Genomic DNA, 21,076 nt, shown 5'->3' with positions numbered 1-21,076 from the left:
GAAATGAAACGGAAAGAATGATTCGCATTCCTGCAACTGGCAGGCCGGCAGATAGCAGCCGTCCTTCCTCGACATTAGCAGGGCGAGGTAGACTGCTTGTCTTTGGCAAGAATTTGAAAAAACTGCCCGTTGCTCGTGGTAAATTACCTTTACCTAATAAGTACCGGAGTAATGCAGAAGTAACATTCGTTTAGGTACCGCTTGTCAGTACCGGTGGGTACGAGCATGCAGGATATTGACTTTAATCCGAAAAGATCGGCGGTTCGTGATTTTATGCAGAAATTGTCAGACCTGGTGGAATCTGTGTCATTTTACTGTAACCGAAACTTGGTTGAATAAATGCTGCTCGTTAAGGGACAGAAATATTATTGTCTTTTTTAATCTTCTACATCACACCGGCATTATTCGCTGTCCTTGTGTGTGTTCTTTGCGTAAATTTGCTTGTTTAATGCACATTTATCCCACAAAATGGGGATATGGGTCAAGGACGTTTTCATTGATTAATTAGGTTGTTTACTGAAACAACAGCTACTTTTAATTCCGGATTTTAATGTAGATTATCTGAGAAATCGCAAAAGACTAAAAATCCTCAAAACGATTATTTCATTGCAAAAATTTGCGCTAAGAAATTTTCAAGTTGAAATCGCTCATGCCTGCCGATTTTCCTTTCGTCAAAGATGACTGAGTCCACCCATTATGCAGACTTAGGAGGATAAGATAACATCAATGCCGCAGGAGTTTTCCTAATAATTCATAGCTTTTGGCAATAATAGAGCACGGGCTCGGTTCTGCGGCGTTTCGGATTGGCAGGAACTAATCAGTTCGCATTTTCGGTTTGTTTAGCACGCCAGCGAAGAATCGAGCTCGTATGATAGAAGTGAATGTTTTGGTGTTCAAGTGTCAGAAGAATCGGTGGAACCAAACTGAGATGGTAACAAAGATTTACTTTAAGTGTTATAGAGTGAAAGGTTTGCAGGTTGTTATATTTTTTTGTCTGCTATGCAAGGTTTTCTGTTAACAAATACATGAACTTTTTCTAATTGTTAACTGCAAACCACGCGAATTTGTCATAATTGTGGAATTGAGATCGTCGGAAATTTTTGGGGCTGAAAAAGGTTGAAAATATTCTAAAATTAGTTTTCACCGTCAGGGTTCACAAGTCGCAAAATATTTCTTATCTTGCATAAATTAGGCGCAAATACTTTTACTGCCAATGTTTGATTGATAAAGTGTGCTCATTCGCAAAAATAAAAGCTATTTTGAGTGTTGATTCAGTTATTTGGTTAAATCGATGATTCCTAATTTCGTAAAACATGAAGCGGTAAAATCGTGCTACACAATGCAGACACGTTGGTGGAGGCGCCAACTGAACTCTAAAGCTCTAAAAATCTGAGCTGCGATAGCACAGGTTTTATTTTTTTAGCTCCAAAATTTCTTATAACATCTGGAATCTGGATTTTGCTTGCAGGAATGATGTTGCATTTAAAGCGTTGAAGCAATTGATTTTTCATAGCTAATAAATTGAATAACTCGAATTTCGAATTCAACATTTCCTTTTGTTTCCTGCAGCAAAGTTTCCGAAATTGGCAAATTTCAACCAAATGTTTGGTTCAATTTAGTTTAACTAAAATATGTACGTATTTTTCTTCTAAACTGCTCCACAAAATCATCGTGCTACTGCTAAATTTGGACCAACTTTGAAACTGGATACATTCTGATTGCTGAGCGGATTCGAAATTTTTTGAATTTTTCGCCCAACTTCAGTATCCACTGAGTCTTAAAAAATATAAATTTTAATCTAACATTTATTTAACCCATTTTCAAAATCGAGAGTTCATGTTGAAGCTGAAACTTTGCTGCAACAGAAAAAAAACAATAAACCGGCATGAATTAACAAATATTTTAATGTGAACTTCAGTTGAGTTGAAAGTCTACTAGAGTCACAGATTCTCAGCGCAATTATGATTTGAGTCATTTTTCATTCAACCCGGTAATTCGTAAAGTTTTAGCGTTAAGATGTGCTCTAGATCGTGAAAATCGGACCAAGAGCAGAAAGGTTGCCGCTGCAAAACCAAATTTTTGAGACCACCCTGCAAATGAAGAAGATGGCCAAAAAATGGAAAATCAGTGTCGAGCTGTTTGGTTTATCTTTGAACATTTGGTATTGAAATCCAAAAAAAATTTTTTTTTCCAACTAATGAGCATGCCTAACTTTCAGAAAATTTAGCATTTTTTCATTTATCACCCTGTAGGAAATTTGTCTCAGATGCTACATTTTAACAGAAAACTAATAGGGCTAAATAACGCTTTAAATAGAAGCCAAATCGCTTGAAGCAATCATAATTTATCCAGTTCCAAAGTTTGGGGAAATTTGGCTGTGTAACGTTCATTTGGTTGAACAGTTTTTATATCGAAAATCTTTTGAATTTTTGAAAGTTTATGATCAAGGCATGAACAGAATACAAATTGCAGCCATTTTTAGTTATTACCGAACTTTCAAATTGAGCGACGAATGGGTCAATGAACAATGCTGAAAGTATCATGAAAAATATCAAATCAAGTTGAAAATAAATTACAGAAACGAAATCGGCCGAGAAAATTGCTGTTAAAAAGCATTCAATTTTATTATCGTGATCACGTTTCTTCAATGAAAATATTAGCTTTTTGTGTGTTGTTTTCTTCAGAATATAATTATTTTTACCGCAAAAGAACTGTCCAAATCCAACATCTTCAGACACGACGTTGTTCAAATCGTCCTAGAATCTCGTTTGTAGCTTCGTAAATTACAACCGAAATTGCAATTAATTAATGTAATTTAGTGGAAGACATCGCGCAGAATGGATAACCAGCTATATAAAACAGAAGAAATCCATTTGAAAATGAAGATCGTATTAATTGATAATGTCAAATTTATCGAAAAAACACGGGGAATAAATTGGCACTGCAAGTGTCAAAACAGGTTCATAAATATATGCTGGGATGCCCTTGAAAGAGCCGCCTCCACATTGGCGGCTTTTTCAAAATAAATCGTTAATCTCTGTCAAATTTAATCTACCGAAACAACGGAGTTTCGTGAAGATCCACCAGCCTGGTCTGCCTTGATGCAACGCAGTAATTATGGGTTGATCAATCAGTGGAATTCACCAAGGAACCGAAAATAATGGCCCATAAATAACATGCAAAAAGTTGTTTCTGGGATCTGTTTTAAAGTTATTTAAATAAATATGGAAATATGCACAACTAGACTTGGATGAGAATTTTCAACATTCATTGTCTAGCCTTTCATCGTCAACTCATGCTGTTTATAATAAAATCTATTATGCATTGTCTGATCCTTAAGTTTGTTGCGCCAGAAAACCAATGCGATCAGTTTCATCATCGATTTCCCATTAAAATGTTGCTTCACTTTTGCAGTTGCAATTATTCAAGGAATGCATTCTAAGTACTTTTCGTCTAGTCCTTGCATTCTCGACTTTCACAACCCACTTGTTCCTGAAATCGCTTTGAATTGTTTTTAAATATAGAACAACAATGGCAATCGATAACCGGAACTCACAAGTTCACAAGCCATAAATTTTCCGTGTTGGATGGTGAAAAATATGTGGTTTCTATACATGCAAGAACTAGTGAAAAATTCTCGTCGTGCGTGTCTTTTATAAATATCTCCATTTACACTAGCCATCATCGGCGGAAATCTACAAAAAACACATTAGCTGCGCTCATGACATGCACAGTCGCCCAATGGGCCCGAAAAGAAAACAAAGCTTTTGATCGTTGATCATTTTATCGACACTCGCGGCAATACGTAAATGTAATTTTTTCATCGTCAATAAACGTGAGGAAACTGAAAATAACACAAAGAATTGACCAAAAAACACGCCAAGAGCGCTAATTTAGATCAGAAGATTGCGGGAGAAAACTCTTCAAAAGTTTTATCAGACAAATAAGAACCGTTTTAAAAAAGAACACATTTCAGCTAATTCGACAAGCATTTCTGTTCACTGTCAGCTTAAGAATTTAGTACTCCGGGTCCCACCTATATGCCAGACGGTTTAGCTTTTAATTTATTTGCTCGATTTCTTTAGGGATTATTTTACCGTTAATTGATTTGTTAAAATCGGGAGCTTGGAGGAACTCAATTTACTCATGGTTATAAGGAATATTTTAAGCCACATTTTACGAAATATACATTTAAAGCATGTGAATTAACTTTTGATTGAAGATTAATTTTGGTTTATCTGGTAAGCCAGTTGAAACAGAGCTGCAGCTCTCGAGCAACGCGGAGGTTTACAGAGGCTCTTAATTCTGCCTTAATGAGCAAAATATTTTAAGCCTTTGACTTTCCGTAATTTGTCGGTTCTAGGTAGAGAAAAAATAATCATACGAATATGTTTGAAGCGAGAAATTGGTGCTTTTACTGGCTGGAACTGAGAAAACTAAGAAGAATTTTTTATCATCAGCTGCATCTAAAAGGAATTCAAATAAATAATTCACTTTTATTTTTAGGAGTTATCACAATTTGATTTTTATTTTCGTAAATGGTCTATATTTTACGCGCTGATGCTTAGAGCAAAACATTAAAAAAACATTAACGATTAAAGTATTGAGCGTACACTTTTCGTTCATTTGCTTTTACGAGAAAATGCGCTATTTTAAAGCCTCTAGTTTCATTTGTAGGAAAACCATTTATGCAGAGTTTAATGGCCTGATTTGTTTACACATCTGAGCACCGTAAAATCAGTACTTTAGATGACTAACAGGTAAATTTTTAGGAAACACGAGTACAGAAGTCGGGATTTAATTAAACATAAATATATTGTTCAACTTTCATTTAGTGAGTGTTTGGTTTTTAAGGCAAAGTATTCAAGTGGTCTCATCAATCAACTCAATCCCCACTTTCATCAGTTCATAAATATTTGCAACATAGATCAGAAACGATTTTCACAGTGACTGAGCGAAAATTTAAGTGCGTTCTAAAAACCAATTCAAATTCCTTAATTTCAATTAATCAAAACCTACGCATTTTTTTATTTCTTACATAAACTGCAAAAAGATGTTGGAATTGGCGAATTTTTCGGGCTGAAAGCACAGCTTATACATCATATGACATAAGCTGTTCTTAAAGGTCGCGTGGAATAGAAGTTCTTTTCCGCCTCTGAAGATACAAGCTACTCGTGCTTGCGAAACGTCAGGAAGTAATTATTTTACACCAAAAAACTGACGTGTTTTAAGTAATGGTCGCGCAATCTGTAAACTGGAACATTTTTTGAATTTTTATGATGCGACCATGATTAGCAAATATTTACTAATTCGTATTACGCCATGTCGAGCTGCCTATCTAATAAGCCTATTGACAAATTTACATCAGCCTGCATCGTAAATTGATTGCAAAACATCCGGGCTAAATCTAATGATGTGCATAATTTAAAAAAAGTTAAACTATGGGCCATCATGTGCTCTGATTTATCTGCCCACGCTGATAGAATAAATTAATAATAATGGGAATATAACATTTTAAGTGCGGTGTTCATCATTCTCTTGCATGGTGAAATTAAACCTCGCCTTTTAAAAAATTTGGTTTTGCCAAAATGTTTATAGATTTGTTTGTAAAATACCACATTTAATCTGCTCATTTTTATTGTCGTCCATGATGCGATTTCATATTTTAGGACTTTATTTTTAGAACTTACATTCTGCCAGATAAGTTTTATTGAATATATCGCCCATGTTGTCAACAGATGAACCTGTTCGGAGATGTTGGTTTTTTATGGATGTTGTTGCGTTTTTCTGCGGTTTTGCTATAGTGCAAGCGCATGATGTTTCAGAAAGTTTTCAGGGAAAGGTACAGTTTCTTAAACTCGAAGGGAGCAATAAAACTTCCAACTTCCTCGGATTTAGCATTGGAAAAATTGAGTTTCATTTGCTGTTTGCTAGAGTTTCTATTCACCTAATAACAGCTAGTTTACCGTAAATTTTTAGGGACTCCTTTCTGTTTAACTGGTTTTGTTTGGAACATGCTCTAGTTTACACAAAACGCTCGGGTCTAAGACTTGTTTGGACAAGTTTTTTATGCAAAAGTTTTCGATAGGTTGAAGTCAGTGATGGTTTAAACAATTTGACCAATTTCTAAGGTTTATTATTCCCGCTTTCACTTCACCCTCTCAAATTTTAAGAATGTTTTAAGATGAGGCGGCGGAAGACATTCTGTGATTTCCTTTAAAACTTTGAGGATATTTTTTTACCTATTTTATTTGTAAGCCTCCAGAAAGAGTAATCGTTTAATCAGTAGGTAATCGATTAAAAACTTCTTTTGATATCGGCGGTGTTTCTGAGTACATTTTGAAAGTCGCCCCTTTAGTTGGAGCATTGAGGCGTAAATTTCTCTTACTTGCTTAAAATATGGCTGAAAGAATATAGAGGTTTTCAACCAACTTTCAAAGTTGACCCAACATCTTCACCTTAGTTGATTCGGTCGCCTAATGGTTGAATGTAGTTTTACGTCGAAAATTCTCTACTGGCAGGTAATAATTCCATTCAAGTTTCTCGTAGCTGCTTTTTAGGTAAAAGATTTCCAGCAATGTTATCAACCGTCGGGTGTACTAAGCGATTTTTTTTATTTCGTAGTAAAACAATTTGCGTCCAATCCTGTCAATGCATAAACCAGTTGCAAAATAATTCAAAACAACTCGTATTTATGTAAAAAACGTTGAAGAATCAGTCACGTCAATCGAATAGTGAGCTTTTCCACAACTTCTTTCTGCATCCTCCCCATATTTGATGATGGCTCAAAATCCGAAACGCAGATGATGTAATCGAGAGCCAATGTAGCAAAATATGAGTGAAAAGCGTGGAATTACACGGTTTTCTAGTCAACCTTATCAACCAGTGTAACCTGTTGTGATGATAATTCTAGCGCCTACCGAAAAACGGTTGAAGGCTACTCACTTCATACCGGACAAAGTTTAAATGGGCAATAAAACAAAAAGGTCGATTTTTCCTTGTCGACAACCATAAAAACGCAACTGCGCAATCCGTCACTAAAATGTAAATTAATAAAATCATGAACGTTCAATTTATTTCTGACTTTTACATGTTGCCGTACACGCTTAGAGTAAACACTAGGAATAGTTGAAAATGGGAGTTTGCCGTATGGCGCTCAGTCTTCGCTTTATAATCCATCCGTTCGAAACGTGTATGGGATTCCGTTCTGCTCTTTATTGTTCTTCATGGTTGTGTCGTGTGCGGCCTTTACGTGTCTGCATTTGTGTCGGAAGCAGTGAGGATACTCATTATTGTTGCTTAACTTTTTTGCCTTCGTCTTCCAACAGCTACTCAAATTCCTGCTATACACTCTTCCATTTTTTTTTCAATTTCTCTTATTTTTGAAAATACTTGCTTTGCACTAAAAATTGTTCAAAAATATTTTAACATTTGTAACACCCGCGAAACAGTTTTGTGTGCAGTTTAGATAAGGGGAAATCTGCGCGTCCAACTAGAGCGCCTGACAGACTCTTTACTTAAAAATAATTATATTTTGATCGGAATACACACATAGAACAGTTATAAGCAAATAGAAAAAAATTATGCTCTTTCACTGTTTTATGCCTGTTTTGTCGGATGTGCTTCTCGCTACTCGGGCGCTCTTTTTTTTGTTTTCCTTTCACAGTATAGTTTTAGGCCTTAGAAGGCTGTCTTAAACAAACTTGTATGGCGGACTTTGGAGCACGTACAGGCGAGCTTTTCTAAGAAAATCTAAGCTGCAGAGTTTCGTGTTATAAAATCCCAGAAAAACCAGCGTAACTTCGGGACCTCAATTTCATTTATGAGGATTCAGATGTTGATGGAAAGAAGCGTAATTGTTTTTACAATTTGAGCAGATGCTTACAAGTTTTTTACATCATATATACATACACTGATAACAATAAGTTTCTGCTCCGTTTGCGTTTTTGAAAATATTTCAATTGGGAATCGAAAAATATGGGATTTCTACCCATTTGGGCACCACATTGTCCGTCTCCGGAACTCAACCCTCGACCGATTTAATCATTACAAATCGTTCGCTAATATTCAGCATCGTGCCTAGAAATGGTCAAATTTGAAACAGAGCTTTTCAGCAACTTATTGCCAGATGTCTCGAAAATAATTAGAAGAATATTTTTGTTTTTGAAACCTCCAGTGGCGGGTGCAACCGCCAAGTGACTGGCAAAAAGTGTTATTTACCGCACATTAAATAAGGTTTAAAATGTATTTACTTAAATAATGAACCTGCTGAGATTACCCGGCTTTTCATTGTTCGGTTGTAAAGTTAATCGAAATAAGAAAGCACGAAGAATTTTGGATTTCTATGCATATTTAAATAAACATTAGCAGTCGTTTACAAAATATCATGTCATTAAAAAAGCGCAAAATAGTCTGGTTTTCCTACGCTTAATCACTTTTTTATATTAGTTGTTAATGTTGTTTCTAAATGTTATATTTAGTTGCATGCGTTTAGTAAAATCATGTTTAGCGTCTTCTATTTTTTTGAGAAATTTGACCAAACAATTTAAGAAATACATGAGAAATTGAAAAGTTTAAAACTCCACTTTATCTGAAATATTACTTAGCGCCAGACTTTTATTAATATAGGTAATTCTATTTTAGTCTCAAGTGCTCTTATTTTTGAATATCAATATGAAGCTCCTGTTTTATTTTAGAGTCGACAAACTCACCAAAGAGAGCAGAAGAAAAACCTCACTAAAAACCAACGAATTTTACGATATGTTAACAGCTAAATTTGTATCAGGTTTTTTCTGCTGAGAGAACTACAGTAAAAATACTTTTCTTACGTTGCAGCTTTTCCACTTGTTTCGATTTATTAATCTTATTTAAAATTTGATTAAATTTGGAGTTTTCTAATTATTTTATTTGAATTTTCAAAGCTGTTGTTGATCCGCCACTGTTGTGCCTAAAATAGCAGCACACTACAAAAAATTATTACGGTCAACATTTCCCCACATTAAACATGTAAGTTTTAATGTTGCACGGTACTAAAGTGCGTTTATTTGTACAACTGCCCATATACGCAGGTGCATTGTGAGTAAATATAGACGAAAATTAGTTTTTTTTCTGGGAAAATTACTTATGCATAATGGACCGTCCGAACTAACAAGCTTAGCAATTATTGTAATTGTTTATCAAAGTAATGGCACGTAGCAGTTTAAACGTTTTAATTGTCGGGTTATGAAAATACACTGAAAAAACTATTTAACTTTAATAAGAAAGGAAATAACAAACTAATTTTAAGGTACCGCAACTGTTTCAAAAGTTTTAAAGTTGATTTTTTGTTCCCCTTATTCTGCACTTTGACGTCTTTTTGAGATTGGGTAAAAACGATATTTTCTTGGGGCATTTTTGCTCTAAACCAGGTGTTCTCCTAGTGTATGTGCCTGAAAATAATTATTCAAAATATCTACCAATAAATGGCTGGATGGAATGGAGTATCGCGCCTTATAAGCATGACTAGAGCGATATTATAAAAATTTTATTTTTAGTGTTTATTTAAGTCGCGAATCAACATACCAGCCGAATGCAAAGCAGTATAAGTCTTAGGTACAAGGAAGGTTAAGCAAACATTGAAGATAAAACAATGTTGAAACATGCGGCAGACTACATTTCGTGTAATCCAAATATTGTGCACAATCTCTACTTCAATACCTAACAATGAAGCCGGATCGCTAAAGTTCAGTAAATATGTGATGTGCGCGTAGCTTTTTGGACAAATTTGAACTACCGTTCTCGGGACTTTGAATTTAGTGTTAGTTTTGCAGTATTGTGCTAATTTGTTGTCTTGCTGACACTCGAAAGTCGCGATTGGATAGCGGTGAACACGGCAAGAAATGGGCCGCAAAAACGTGCTTACAAAGGAGGACATTTGGAACATTAGAGAGGTAAATGTGGAGCTGCTTCAATAAAAGCATCCGATTTCAATTTCTTAATCCCCAATGGAACCAGTTGATGCTGAATTATTTAGGACTTTGTTTGAAAAATCGAAATTTATTGTATATGTGTTGGAGGCATTGTTTGGGATAAGGTTTCCAATCACAGTTGGCACGTGATCGCATATACAGTTTCAGAATAGCATTATTTATGGCTATGACCCAATTTTCTTCCGCATTTTCCGGCATGGTTTTATTTCGAGATCGTCGATTTTCGATGAAAAATGAGACGATTCTTCCCGATTTCCAATCCTTCTGGTTTGGTAAAAAAACGTAAATATATTTACGAAGAAATGGCGTTAACGATTCATCGTTGAACTAAGTTGTTAATTTTGGAAAATTTGTATTCAATCTATTATACTTTTTTTCGTTTGGAACCAGATTATTACTGTTCACATGAGTTATTCGAAAATTTCATAGTTAATACAGTGAGTACATATTCGCTTCGCTTCTCCATTAAAATCAGACAGAATACTGGTGAATGTTTGTATTGAGTCTCATCAACGGTTTCACTTCCTCAATTTCTAATAGACTTATTTGGCATTTCCTCGATTCTCTTATCTCCAAAATGCAAAAATAAGCTCGCTCAATGTTAACATCGACCAAGGTCGGAAGAAATTTCCATATTAATATAAAAATACATTACATCTCGAAACACATTACATCACGCCTATAAAAACACTAATGGCGAATTATTGCCGTTTTAATTTGCTAATCGCCAAAGCGAGCATAACCGACTGTAATTTTACGTAATAACCTAATTAAAATTAAGCAACTGAAGTTAGGATCATTTTTCATAGACGGACTTTAACTTCCAGTATTATCAAACACAGTTGGAAGATCGCGAAACTTACTAAAACAGGTTTAATAAAAAATAGAAAAATGGCATGTAGATTAGCTAGAATTTTAACATTTTAAGTAAATTAATAATTAAAATTCAGAACGTCCGTGGTCATTAATTCACAAAACTGCGAAACGCCATTGAATTTCAATTAGGCGAATTGAATAAATAAGCTTTAGGTTGCTTGGAACGGAACGTGATACTTGTGTGTATGTTTCGTCTCAGATTTTCCCGATGTTCCAAATTTCGAACATAAATATAAGTAAATTCTAATAAAACGTAATGCTCGCAATATTATTCTTGTAAACATAATTTTATGGCATTACACAATGCTTAGTTACACAACGCTTTAAGCGAAAGGCATTTGGCTAATTAGAACACTTCCAAATGTTTGCCCAGTTTAAAACCATTATTATATATTAACATGAAGGCTCAAGGAACTTTTAACAAATTGACAAAATCAAAAATTACCATCTGTATCAGAATTCCGATGTTTCGCACATAATATTACGATCCTGTTTAAGTTTGGTCACGTTTCGAGGAATCTACATTTGTTTTTTTCCACGTTAAATACGCGAAACGTGTTCCAGAAGCTCACTTTTGCCGACAAAGGTATTCGAGAATCGCAGCTCTATTAAGTCATATTTTTCTTGGGCTTAAGTCGGAAAGTTTAATCTCGTGTCTGCTGGGTTAGGTCTTCATTCAATGTTGGCAAAAAAAACAGGCTGTTTTCTGCGCGTCTCTGTAGGCTTTTCAACGTGTTGATTTTGGGACAATGTTTGCATAAACGTTTGGAGAACCATATTTTCTCACATTCTGTTAACTGTTAACACAAGTAGTTAAGTGGAATTTTTGTTCAAAATTTGTTCCGGAAGCACAATTTTTTTGATGTTGAAGCATTTGTTAATAAATTAAACTCGGGTATTTCAATATGCTTGCGTGTTTTTGACTACAAATTTAATGAACGGTTGTTATTAATTGCCGGTTAGACAAAGTGATAAATTGCATTATATGGCCGTTAAAAATGATAAAATAAATTAATGAAATTCGTGGCGGACAACATAATTCTTCAGCAAAACTAGCACATTTCCAGACATGATCAAAAATGGGCAGCAGTAAAATCAGCAGATATTGAAACCGAAGCACCAAAGAGTTCTAACACAGTCAACAATTTGTTGATAAAAACTAGCAAAATCCTCTTCCCATGATCTCGCCTTGAGACAAAGAGCGTTTATTGTGCTACCAGCAAATTTATCTTGCAAAAGCTGCACATGTTTCTTCAGTGCAGACACTTTTTTTGTGGGTGTTTCAATCGGAACTGTTATTTGCGATATGTAAACAAGATAAAAGGCAATTTAATACAGGCATTGTCGTAGTTTTGCATGGGTGTGATTTTATCGAATCAGTTGTGTTTGTATGAAACGCAATTGAGAGATCTAACAGCTGCGCTTAATAAAGTTCATTTTTTCATCAAGAAAATGTTCCTGCTAGTCATCGCCAGGTCATACAGGGTTTTTCATAACAGATTTTCTTCGATGCGTTCACCGTTTTTAGCGTTCGCCTAAATAATTTGTGATGGCCTTTCTCACTCTCAAAGACTTTCAAATAAATCCGAGTCAATATTTGTGAGTTAACGTAAATCATTTGTGCGTATTTTCTTAATGTTTTACGCTCATATTTCACCAATGTATATTGTGGCAAAGCCTTGACTGTATAAGCAACCCTGCACTTGAAAAGCAAATGAAGGCGTTTGCAAATTTGCTTACCTCCTTAGTGCATTCGTAGGTGATTAACGATTAAAACAATCAACCAAATGTTTAGATAACTTGGTTTAGCTTAGTATTAATATGCATTGTTTTGGTTAAACGTTGCAGGATTAAACAGTAATCTATCTACTAACTGCTACCGATTTTTCCACACACAATATTAAAAAGCGTTGATTGATTTTCAAGAGCTTTTTGCGTATTTCGCTCCAAAAATGTTTAATTTTTTAAGGCTTTCATTGCGCATTGGTAAAGAGGGTTTTAACTTTTAGATAAAGAACGAATTATTCATGAATCGTAATCAGCAAACCGATTTTCTTTATGGGGAGACAAGAACACTCGATCAATTCGTTAATAAAAGGCAAAAGGACATTCATATTCGGGGCAAAATGGCCCACAAAAAAGTTTTCAAATTTTCAATCCTCCTCAATCGTATAGAACTGATTAACAATGTTGTATATTTCGGTTCAGCTTTCAATCGAATTGTTTACTCTGCTCTTCGCCAAATTGTGCGTAACTTATTGAGATTTGTCCACTGTAAACGAATTTATAGCAACTCTAATTAAATGTCTTGCACAGAATCAGGACAGATGTTCAATAGGCATAAATTTCAAGTGATTGTTGTGCATTGTCCTTTCCAGTGGGTCAAGTCATAAACAATTATGAGAGTTTATCTCTGACATGCCGTTTAATTTTACCGAAGCCGAAAAAGCAAATTGGACGCGATATGATATTGTGTATTATCTCCGGACGGCGGGTCAGCAAAGTCACTGAATTTAATGAGGACCTCTATACTGGGTATTGTAATTACTCGGTTTCATTTTTTCGAAAGAGCACTAAAGAGCCGAAGTATTTGCAAAAAACACCCGGCAAACTACTGCAATCTCAAACTGTAAAACCCACTTGTTTGCTCTTTATTTTGTCGGTTTACGGTTGCTTGTTTTGTATGCTCAAATGTTTGGTAACTTGACAAGACAGCTTAAATAAATAAATTTGAATGCAAATCAACGGAAAATAAGCTGCAACTCCTTGAAAGTAACTGGAAAACATACACATCAAATTATGCAAATGCAAATCGTCCACTATGAGAATATGCGTAAAGTAGGAGGTTGTTGTTAACAGTTGAAAGCACAGGAGTGGCCGAATGTGCCATGTGACATTTTTTTAAATTGTTGTTTTCAATGTAAATATCAATGTTTTGACTTCATTCGGCTGAGCATACAGAGTTTATTGATGAGGAGAATTTTTATTTCACGTTTACGTTTCTATTTGTTGAATTTTTCTGTTTTCGTCAATTGAGTTTTAAAATGTTTTCAGGAAGCGGCGCAAAGATACACTGACACCAGCTGGCGGATATTTAGGCAAAGTCAAAAAAAATGTTTAATTGCCCAGCAGCCGAATCCTGCACCCGAAATCGAACCACATAAAACGTCCGTTTACGACATTTCCACATCGAGTTCGGAAAATAATAACGAAAAGTCGACCAGCTTTGAAACCACCGACAAAGAAAATGAGCCGGAAATCAAAAATGATGAAACAGATTCAAGCAAAGTGGTCGAAATTGAGACGGTGGAAGTTTTGTACGAACCAGTTAATAAGAAGCAAGTGGAAGTTGAATTGGTAAGGAATGTGTGTTTTGGAAACTAACAACCTGAATTGGAATGTTTTGGAATGCAGCACTCTTACTAACCCATCGCATAAATGTTTTGTCTTCAATTTAATTGAGGTGAACAAAAACCTACTGGAATGTTCATCAGTTTTGGTTCTGGGGAAAATTGGGTCCAGAGTTTCAAGTTGAAGCTAAAAGAAACTCTTTCAACAGGTGCGAATTCTCATCATTTTTCCAACTGCCGTTCAAAGTTGCTTTACATCTATTTCATCCAAAACAATCCTCTAGAAATAATTGATTAACCCTTTACCCAACTGAGAATGTGCAATTTCTCCACAACCTTGCCGCATGAAATTCTCAAGTTACAAGGTTACAATTACCAATCAATCTAGTGAAAATCGAAAAAAACATCGGATTAAGGCCAGAGGATTTGATTCCACCCGTGTGACACCAACCAACCAACTAACAGGCTTAAGTATTTGTTTACCTCTGACCTAAATCGGAGGAAATCCGATAGTCATGATTATCCATAGTTAATTTTTTCGAAATCGTTGGCTACTGATTACCACACTGGTTTGATTATTGCATTCTTCGTTTGTGATTTAAATCAGCATCTTGATCACGTTTCTGATGTGAAGATTTACCAAGTATGTGCCTGGGAAAGGAAATCTCTTCCTGAAAAAATAATGAGCTTACCGCCTGTCCGGCAGCTTTATTGCAGCAATTGGCGAATGAATTTCACAAGAAACAGTCAACAAATCCTTTGTTTTCTGCTGCTTTGCAGGCACAAAACTGATTTTTCTAGCCCATCAAGTTGCCGCCGAACTTCGAGAAAAAAGGTGTTTCAAATTAATGTGGGCAGAAAACTTCAAAGTTCCGCTCGCTACAAAGCGTTTTCGATGATTTGCATGAGTTGCAGTTTGTTAACAAGCTTTGCGGTTGTAGGTCACATTTAATGAGATAACAAAACATTAAACGCCCTATAAACTTGGAAGCCTTCCAAAGTTCGTTTGTCTAATTAAGTGCAACTCATTAGGGAACTTTCGGGCTAAAGCCGGTAAACGAAAACTTGTCGAGGAGGTTTCTATACTGAGGAAAAAGGATATTAAAAGATTGGCAACCATCCTTTTTAATGAGGATATATTTTTAGGTTTTAAAATGGTTTTGAAATTACAAATGTAAATTGGGGTTCCTCAATTAAATTGGGGTTTTTCACGTAGCTCATGCTCTAAAAAATAGGCATTTTAGGTCTTTTTCGGCAATACATGGTTTAACGACTTTAGAAACTTGATCATTAATTTGCGACGTCAAATTTCCACTGCTTTTAAGGTTCATACCCTACTCTTAAAAAATGTAATTCAAATATCTTATTTAATCCGGTTTCAAATGGTCAATAAAACAATGAACTTTCTTATGATACTCATATGTATCGGATGCTAATTAAGTCCAGTGTTTCTGGCCTTGCATTTCGTACTGTTTGGGTTATGTAGACACCGCTTTTATTACTGAACACAGACCTTGCAATTTTTAGCAAACCTCGGGTTCAGTTTCTGCTAATGGAATCAAGTGTTGGATTTCGCAGGTTTTATGATACCGGAAGTCTTCTACGGTTGATCGAGGATTCAATGGAGTTATTCATATTGGGCAAGTTTTCCTTGCTTGTTCTGATTCTTCGTTATTCAGCATGCTATTAAATATACATACTTTCAATTAGAAGGCGTGATCAAAAAAGTCTTCATAGGAAAGCCTCCTTTAGGACGCATATGCAGGGTTTAATCCAGGAAAACTTTTCAGTTTAAATCCCCATTAATTTCGATGCTCGTTTTCACTGTCTCATTTCTCTTGGTGCAAGAAAGGCGCTACTGCAGCTACTTGTAGTTACTGAAACTACTCATAATTCATGGACATTAAACTCCTGTTAATGGGCTTATCGTGAATGCACTTAGTCTACTGAAATAGAACGATTTGGCTTTGTAAATTAAGGTACAAATTCAATATTTACTTTCACTTCATGCCGTTTTGTCAGCGTGGCGACTTTTGAACTGGAATATATTCCGCATTGTATGGGAAAGTGTAATTTGCCTTAGCAATCGGAGTTTTAAGTCCAAATATAATCGCGTTTGATGGTTATATTGGAAGTTCTAGTGAAAATCCATAGATATTGGATGATTCATTATTAATGAGCAATTTCTCTACTGGAAGCTTTCATTTGGTGCACTTGCAAATGATTATTTTTCCCCATTTCTGTTGAGTGCACTTGGCGGGTCTAATATTCTTTATCATCGATTTTTCTGTAACATTTTGCCACGATTTGAGAAAATTGGAAAAAAGCTGGCAGCAATTTTCTGTTAAAAACACTCTTTTGATATTAGACGATTTATTGGATTTCTTCAATAAGTCGTGGGCAAAAAAACCAACATAAAGAAGCCTATCTGAAAAAACCGAAAGACTAGAAGACAAGTTTATCGCTTTAATTTACCAGTTGCATTAGGACATTAATTTTCATGTCGTCACCTTGTATTTTTTTATGTATAAGAAGCGCCCTTCTTCCTTGAATCTAAATATTAATTTTTTTGATTTTTGACTACATATATCGAAATGAACGTCTAAAACAAAGTCTAGAAGAAAATGATAACGGACATTTCTATTTCAACGTGGAACGCTTTAATAGCAAAAATATTGTTGAAGAGTTAACATCTGCATCTTCGGCGAATCAAATGAAAAGAAACGGACCTATAAAACATTTGTAAGTGTTGACTGAGTAAACCAATGGATTATTTTTGTTTACAGTCATTGACCCATTTTCCCCAATTTTATCTGTTGTTGAAAAAAATCAGCGCTTAAACTATTTGACGCATTTCAGTTGAATTTCTATCTGCCTTTAAAATAAAGCGTTTATCTTAGAGAAGCTCGTGTGTTTGAACGATCTAAATGACACACGTTGTTCGTTACATTTTTCCAGTCTGTCCCGTCTAAAGCACATGAATAAAAGATCATCCTTTTAAATCTGCCAGTACCCTTAATCCAACACCTGGCTGGATTAAGATAAAACACATTATCTCATCCGCTTATCAAATAGGACCGGCGGCTCAATTCACCCAGTAAACCATTTGGCTCATATCCACTCTATCGCGAATACCTGCAGTACCCATACGCCTTACCCGCCATTCTTGCAGATTTTGCAGACTCTGCTGCATCAGCAGTATGCAACAACTATTAACCACGACCTCTTCTTCGTACTTAGTTTAGCAAAGGCCGTTTCGTGAAGAGCAAGCAGCAAGTCAGTGACTTCTTGACTAAGTTTCCCGGTATAGCACCGTGTCTGTGCCTCTTACATAGTTCTAAGATACTTGTTTATCTTTTATCTAATGAACTACATATTTTCGAACAATAACAGTCGTACTCGTTAGTGATAAAACAACCAGACTGGCTAGCAGGATTGTTACAAAATGATCGGCCAGATTCATTCGCGTGTGTTAAAATTGCTAAATATTCGGTATTTGTGTTGAGTTTTCCAGGCAAAATCTGAAGAGATTTGTCACATAAGTCGTCGCGACGCGTGCCGCCAAGGTTTGTAATCGGCGTCGGTTTTCCCAGTGTCTCGCTGCTTGTGGATTTGGCCGAGTCACATTCGGGCTCTGGAAAGCGAATTGTTCGAAAATGTGAAAAGGGTTGTTTTTGTGACTCTCACTCAGGAAGGATTGATTTATCAGTGTGGATTTTTACGTAAGTTTTGTCAGTGAAAAAGCCTCATTTAGCATTGAAAATTTTATTTGATTGAAAACTCCGAAGAGGAATTTTCTATTTGGATGAATTAATCAGATGCATCTGATCTGGAAATATTTAGTCATGATCAAGCTGATAAATAACATGTGTCTAGTTTCCGTAATTTTGCTAACAACATCCCCCGAGAAAATTCAATCAGAAAACTGTAACTTCAGTTCAAAGTAAACATTGACCAACATCTGAGCTTCATAAATAACTTAATACAAGACAGAATTTTGTCAAAAATCGTCAAAAAATATATTGAATTCGAACCGATTTATCCATAGTTGTAGTTGCTCGAATGAATGTTTGCACAACTAGGCGATGGTTCCAATAAAATCACGATTTCCAGTGGGATTTTGATAAATTCGTGGTTGAGATGCCAGAATAATTGTGTAAGAATTCTATTTTTACTTAAATAATTATTGTGTTATTCCAGAATTCTTAATTGGATGCGATTTGTTCAAGTAATAAATACCACCTAACACAAAAAGCCTTTTGCGTTTAGCCGCTTGTTTTGTTCATGTATGTTTAATAAATAAATGTTTCAAATGCCCTAAAACCTATTAATTTTTAAAGAAAGGAACTATTTTAATTGCTGCGTTTGTTCTCACTAAATTTTTCGTTGGAAGATTAAAACATTAATAATTTTCTCATGTTTCGATCAAATTTTGGATTTGTTTTCAACATTTAAATATTTGGCCTTTATTTCAAAATTTCCTTCAACGAACGAATTCAATCTATTTTATAATCCTTGAGTTTTGCAAGTCTATATTATAAAACGTCGGGAAAATTATCTACGCACTTTTAACCAATTATGCAATTCACTATTAAGAGCAATTTCATTTTTCTCTTCACTAGATTTGCAATAAATTCGCCATGTCAGTTCAATGTTGTTGCATATAAACACTTCGCCATGTCAGTTCTTGCTGTAAAATATTTTGAATAAATGTAATGTGTGCGAATTTCTTTCCTTTATTTATAACACGCTTTGTTCATTCATTTAATACAGTTTCTATAACATTTTGAATATCTGCTATTTCATATTTTTATTTATGGCAAAATCTTCAATTGTTTCCTCCTTCTTGTTAATTTATTATCCTAGATCCTCCCGAACCTATTTCGTATGAAATATTGACGTTTATGAAAATAAATCTCCCCAGCGTGTACTACACGCTGGTTGTTTTACGATGTCGTTTAAAATTTATCGTCAATGAGCTCCGAATAGAATTATCGACAATTTATTGTTAATTTGCATGTTTTCTAGGGTTCTGAGTGTATTTTGCCATCTCACATCATTCAGTACTTAAGTGAAATAATACCATTCAATAATTAATCCGTGTTTCCCTTATTAATTCTTCAGTGCTTCAATATATTATTTAATAAATTTCACTGGCGCATTATCCATCCAAAACATCAGCAAAACGATTTAAATTTTAATATTGAATTCACCTGTTTGTCTCAGACCGATTAAGACACATTTACGGGTTGATTTCTCAGTCTTGTTCGTGACCCATCAATCTTCTTTAACTACTGGCTTTTATCTTTAATTTAAATTTGGTTTTCTGTTTTAAGTACCTGAATCGATTTACAGGCCATTTCAGCCTAATTACTGAATAAATATTTATGTTTTATTGTATTGATATGGGATCAAATTAAAAAGCAGATGCGATTGCTGTTGTACATGCCATGTTGATTACATTGTGGACAAATTAAGGGAAATATTCAAGGCGGAAGTTATAAGAACTGCATAGAAATTGAAAAGAAAAAACGAAACAAATCTAGATGTCAGGAGTGTGAAAAATGAACAAGCTTTGAAAATTATGCAATTTCAGTTGTGGTTTTATTAATAAATCATTTAAGTTAAATCTGTGTTTCTTTTCAACTACTAAAGTTAGATCTACCTGGGCTAAAAATAGTGGCAGCCGTTGACATGATAATAAACAGCTTCTGGCACTTGAACTTACATGAGGGTGAAGGTAAATATGCGCGATGTAAGATTATAATCGTGTTTTTGCTGATGACTGAAAGGGTTCTTTATGGCGCCAATAAAATAAACCAGAAGTCTTGTAAAATGATAGCGGTATTCCTACACCAGTTTTTCATCAGGAGCAAACGCCATTAAGCAAGCACTTTTTCCGCACATAAAAGGAATTGCAACATATTTCATTGCCAATCTTATCAACGGCTAACGAATAGAAACTATTCACCATATTTTCTCATTGGAATTCATAGAAAGCAGATACCCATTTCTAGTGGAGGCAATTGGATCTTTTATAAGCATAGCATATTAACTAGGGAATTTATTTTCACCATAAACTGTTAACTCTCGATTCACAGTAATATATCATTGCTTGGACTTGTTTATTGCTATATCAACATGCTATGTACTCGCCAGTGTAAATTACTACCAAAATTGGATATCAGAAAGTACGGCTAAACCTTCAGCTGAGCTGGCTCGATAATTAGCATATTTAAGGCATTTATACGGGCAAAGGCATCTTTTAGTACGAAAAAAATTAACAGTAGAGTTTTAATGTTATGGAATTTGGCTTGTTTCAGATAATTAAATATTATATGCCATATCTGGCATCAAACGCCTCGCTTGCTGCTATAAATTGGGTCGTAAAATACCCGAATAATTCTATATTCATCCCCATTTCATGGAGGTAAAGGAACCCTATAAAAACACCATTTCTGATATTTTAGTGTATTTTCTTAAATTGAAAGAACAGCGAAGGGAGGTTTATGTAAACTGCCTATATTCAGATTATTATGAGTAAATCCCTCCATCAGTAGAGCTTGTTCTCATAATATTAGCCCTAAGTTATGATTATCGATCAATCAACGTGGCGCTAGAAAAATAAGACCCTTAATTTTGTTTACCCCAATCGGGCAAAAATGCGCTTATTGGGTCGTTAAGTTGATCGCTTAATGGCATTCTATTGTGCAAAAATTGGGGCATTCGGTGGGATGCCTTAAAACGCTGTTCTTTTCGATTAAGTGTATTTGGATAAGAATTAACCATTCTGGCAGGATAACTGATTACTTTTCCTAGTTGTTTTTCACAATTCAAGAGCTCAAAAACGTATTCTCATTGAAGCCGAAACCCTCGGAGATT

General features: G+C 35.0%; 1 protein-coding gene across 11 annotated transcripts in view; it reads left to right on the top strand.

Annotated features, from left to right (window-relative positions):
* The window catches only part of LOC109546699 (tensin-1), a 123,938-nt gene that overhangs the window by 55,672 nt on the left and 47,190 nt on the right, over positions 1-21,076 (top strand). For 6 of the 11 annotated variants that reach the window (XM_019917758.2, XM_019917763.2, XM_019917761.2 and 3 more), the window contains exon 4: positions 13,899-14,201. The exons of 1 other annotated variant lie outside the window; for it this stretch is intronic. In XM_019917758.2, the coding sequence (XP_019773317.2) occupies positions 13,899-14,201 (303 nt within the window). Of the gene's footprint in view, positions 1-853; positions 932-7,157; positions 7,277-9,533; positions 9,930-13,898; positions 14,202-17,471; positions 17,917-21,076 lie in introns of those variants that run through there. 4 more of the 11 variants (XM_019917760.2, XM_019917759.2, XM_019917767.2 and 1 more) reach the window with 4 other exon arrangements.

Source organism: Dendroctonus ponderosae, unplaced genomic scaffold, assembly GCF_020466585.1.
Source record: "Dendroctonus ponderosae isolate FM_Combo_2020 unplaced genomic scaffold, Dpon_F_20191213v2 Dpon_F_20191213_3, whole genome shotgun sequence".
NCBI lineage: Eukaryota > Metazoa > Arthropoda > Insecta > Coleoptera > Curculionidae > Dendroctonus > Dendroctonus ponderosae.
This window is presented reverse-complemented; position numbering and strand designations above follow the sequence as displayed.